General features: G+C 35.6%; 1 protein-coding gene across 1 annotated transcript in view; it reads right to left on the bottom strand.

The window, feature by feature from the left end:
- Positions 1–898: 898 nt before the first annotated feature.
- XIRP2 (xin actin binding repeat containing 2) overlaps positions 899–4,451 on the bottom strand; it is a 369,301-nt gene continuing 365,748 nt past the window's right edge. Inside the window, exon 9 of the mRNA XM_012650674.1 lies at positions 899–2,769. Within this exon, the coding sequence (XP_012506128.1) occupies positions 1,263–2,769 (1,507 nt within the window). The 3' untranslated portion in view covers positions 899–1,262. The remainder of the gene's footprint in view (positions 2,770–4,451) is intronic.

Genomic DNA, 4,451 nt, shown 5'->3' with positions numbered 1-4,451 from the left:
AGTTCTTAGATATCTGTTGAGAACATACTAGCAGGAGGGAATTTGGTATACTTTCTAGAAACAAATAGTTTTCAACATTGCATTTTGGTTTCATATTTACAGAATGTCAACGGTTTGTGTTTATGTAGGAGAATATATGTACATTCCAAATTTATGCAAAGCCACCCATTTTTATTCATGTTATTTTTTTCTCTCAGAATCACCAAACTTATTTGAGGAAAGGCAAAATCAGCAGAAAATCCAGAAGCCAAATTTTCAAAAGAATATGTTTTTGTAACAGGAAAACTTAATATTTATCAAATATAATAATAAGAAAACCTCAAAAACTGTGGTGATATGATTATTGTATTTATCATTTGCATAGAGTGAGCAATAAAAATGTAATGTGCATAATTTATTTAGTATTTTTTTCCAGGATTATTTTTGTGTGTGTACAGAAAATACTTGCCCCAAAACAAATAGTTCTTTTTTTTTTTTTTTTTGAGACAGAGTCTCACTGTGTTGCCCGGCCTAGAGTGCCATGGCGTCAGTCTAGCTCACAGCAACCTCAAACTCCTGGGCTCAAGTGATCCTACTGCCTCAGCCTCCCGAGTAGCTGGGACTACAGGCATGCGCCACCATGCCCGGCTAATTTTTTCTATATATATGTGTTTAGTTGTCCAGATAATTTCTTTCTATTTTTTTAGTAGAGACGGGGGTCTCGCTCTTGCTCAGGCTGGTCTCGAACTCCTGACCTTGAGCGATCCACCCGCCTCGGCCTCCCAGAGTGCTAGGATTACAGGCGTGAGCCACCGCTCCCGGCCTACAAATAGTTCTTAAATCATAAAAAGATATCTAGTTAGAATGACAATATATATATATATGAGAGAAGTTTACAGAAGTATTTTTGTTTGCACCTCAGGTGATTCAATTTTATTTCAGCAAAATTATAGAGAAGGTATAAGAATTGCAATAAATATCAGCAGTATACCCACGCTGTTACACAAGAAAACAGAGTGATATACTTAAGTGGTATTTGACAGGAAAACATAGCCATGTTGTTTCATCTCTTCATTTCATTCAGAACAACATTAGATTTAAATAAATTACGAAAAAATGACAAAGTGTAATACAAGAAATATCCCATTGTGATAGACATGAGATTTCTGAGCATTATGTTTACAATAAGTTCAACAAAAAGTTATCAAAATCCTTAAAGTCTTATTTTGCATCATCAGTATCTCTCAGTGCCTGAGTATGGACTGCAGGTGGCCAGAGATTTGTCACTCGGTGTCACTGTAGCACCTATTTCTTTTAATCTGCTCTTCCACAGTGAGTTGTTCAGACTGGACCTCCGCTCTGGGAAATGAAGGCTTAGCTGCACATTCATGGCTCAGAGCATCAGAATTTGTGTTTCCATTCCTGCGGGCTACTCCTATTGTTTCACCATGCCAATGTTTAACGTCCTTTCCAAATTCTCTCAAATGCAAACATGGCATATTTTTAATTTGATCTACAGAATCTGTGAAATCACACTCAAAAATGTTCTCATTTTTCTTGGAAAAAGCAGTGATTTTCACAGTGTTAGAAAAGAAAAAGTGTAGATTTTTGTTATTTGAATGGTTTCCTTTAATGTTTAAGAGATTTGTATCAGAAGAGACGATTGAACTTCCCCCCTTTACCACGAAGCCCCCGTTGAGGGCCAGTTTCGCGGCAGACTGCACAGGACTGCCAGCAGCCGCACTGCCAGTCTGTTTCTTGAGAGCTGTAGCTAGAATATTCCTTGAATAAGTCTGTTCAGATTCAAACATATCAAGTAACTCTGAGATTTTAGATGCATTTTCTAACTTTCCAATTTGATATTCATTTGCAGTGTCATTTGCTTCATTCGACAGGGGCAATAGTGTAGGAAATTCTAAAATAGATGTCTTCTGCCTGCAATTATTTAGACACGAGACTGCTACATAATTGTTATTATTATTCTTATTCAAATTCTCCTTATGATTTTCTGGTACCACCTCATCATCAGCGTTATTAACCTGTAAAACTTCTGCACCATCAGGTTCATTAGTTTTTTCATTTTTCTCCTTTTCAGCACTCTGCACAACCACATTGTTGTTGTTGTGAAGATCCATTTCACTTTTTCTCTTATTCTTTGTATCTTCACCCTCACTCACCTTATCTTGCACATTCTTATTTCCTTCTTTCTTTTCATCTTTGTTTGCTTCGTGCATTTTCATTTCTTTGACTCCTGTAGCATCTTCTTTCTGACACACAGGGGTGGACTGCAGATATGGTTGCAAGAAAGAAAGGTGATCTTGTTCCTGTCCTTTATTTTCCAGAGTTTTAATGTGTTCTAGTAGTGATTCACCTTTAAATTCAGGGGATGTAGGTGTTGTCATTTCAGGTGGCCATTTAGGTTTAATCATTTTGAGCTCGTCCTCAAGGGGAAAGGTTTTCTTAGGCACCTCCCTGGAAGGAGGCCAAACAATTTTTAATTTTCCTCTTTCCCCTAATTTTCTCAAACCACCCCTTTGCCTTTCATTGTTACCAGCATCTAAATATTTATTAAGATCACCAAGTATGAGGGTGTTTGCTACAGTGCTTTTACACATATGTTGCTCTTCGTTGGGAATAAAGTCCACTGAGTTGCTTTGGTTTTTGCAATTCCATCGATCTTTATGTCGTTTGTGTCCAAAACCTTCATCATAATTTCCTTTAGATTTGAAAAGTTGTTTAAAGTGAGGTTTACAGTATATTTGTCCATGAAGTGATGCATAATTTCCCAAACTGCCAAAAAAAAAAAAAAACCATTAAGCATTTTGTATATTTACCATAAATTCACAGGGAATTAGGTAATTGATAATTTCAATAATGAGTTATAAACTCAGTTAACTTAACCTAACAGTAATAGGAATGAACTATTAATTGAACATTCTTGTTAGATAATAGCTACCCACATAATATCTGTTTTTCTGTGCTTATAATTTCACGATGTAAGTCAAGTATTGGTATCATAGGTATTATAGTGTAATACGCATGTAGTTATAGAACGTGCAGAATGATAAGACTAACTAAACCTGTGCTAATTAAATGATTTATATGAGGGCTTGCAATTTAATAAATCCTGAATAGCACACACACACAAATCAACTATGTGAACTTCCTGGTTAGCTGGATTTTGAATGAATTGGAAAGCTTGCTATGCAATTGCTTATCTGACCTCTTTAGGGAGATCAAAAATAGTGTGCTTGTCAAAATTAAAATCAAATTTAGTCAGAGGCAGCAGCATAGATTTTGAATATCTTTGCATCTATGCATAAAAACAGATAGATCAATTAGATAGTAAACTTAAAACCCACGGGTAACATTTATAAGAAAACGAAGCAAAAAAGTAGCCCCACTAATGTCAAAATGCAATGGGATAGGGACAAACCCCCAATAGGCACAAGCCCAGCATGATAGTCCCATTTGTATGGGTGATAGCAGAGGGAGCAAGGAAGGTGTCTGATGGACCTGAAAATATGAGACCACAACATAAGCAGCCAATATTTTTTGGAAAGTATCAAATGCCAATCAGACAACAGTGGCTGAAATGGGCAGGGGTTTTGTCCTCTCCTATAGCAAGTGAGCACAAGGGACCTGTGGTAAGAAAGACTGGAGAGACTAGATAGGCCGAACCCTCAGAATTGACCCAGTGGGGTTCCCTCTCAGTTTTCTCCCCAAACTGAGAAAAAATATGAGTGGGATCAAGATTGATCAGGATAATGACAACAGATGTGAAAGAGAAGGGACTGACCAACATAGGGGAGAGGAACCAAGTCAGGAAATCCCAGAAATAAAGCAGCCTTATCTTTTTGAACAATGTGTGAAAACTAGAAGAGCTAGCTCTGGGCAGTTAGAAAGGCCGTCCTGAATTTTCATCCTTCTGAGATTTTGGAAAACTAATTTTATGTAAAAATGAGCAACACAAATGTACCAAGGTAAAATCTTATACAGTTATTTTAAGAAAATAAAAGAATAAGGAGTTCCATATTATAATATCCCTGCAGATAATAAAAACATGCCAGAAAAACATACCTTGAAAAATACCAAAAATTTAACCTACTATTTCAAAATGAGCTAAAATACATTTATAACATGATAAAAGACCTGAAAAAACAACGTGAATCAGAATTTGAAAAACTTATAAATGAGGTGCCAGAAATCAGGAAAAAAAATAGAAATAAAGAAAAATATCAGCAATAAAAACTAAACTAAAAGCACAAGAGCAAATAAACACAATAAAAGTGACTTAAAAAGAGAAAGAAAAGAATAAAAAGATAAAATTTTAAACAATCAAAAAGAAATAAAGACAAAAGGAATTTGAGAGAAAGAGACAAATATTAATGATAGGCAAAAAATATCCAAGGTATGGATAACGGGAGTTCCTGAAGAAGAAAACTAAAGCAATGAAACAGGTTAAATATTAA

This window comes from Propithecus coquereli, unplaced genomic scaffold, assembly GCF_000956105.1.
Source record: "Propithecus coquereli isolate 6110/MARCELLA unplaced genomic scaffold, Pcoq_1.0 Scaffold34, whole genome shotgun sequence".
Lineage (NCBI taxonomy): Eukaryota > Metazoa > Chordata > Mammalia > Primates > Indriidae > Propithecus > Propithecus coquereli.
This window is presented reverse-complemented; position numbering and strand designations above follow the sequence as displayed.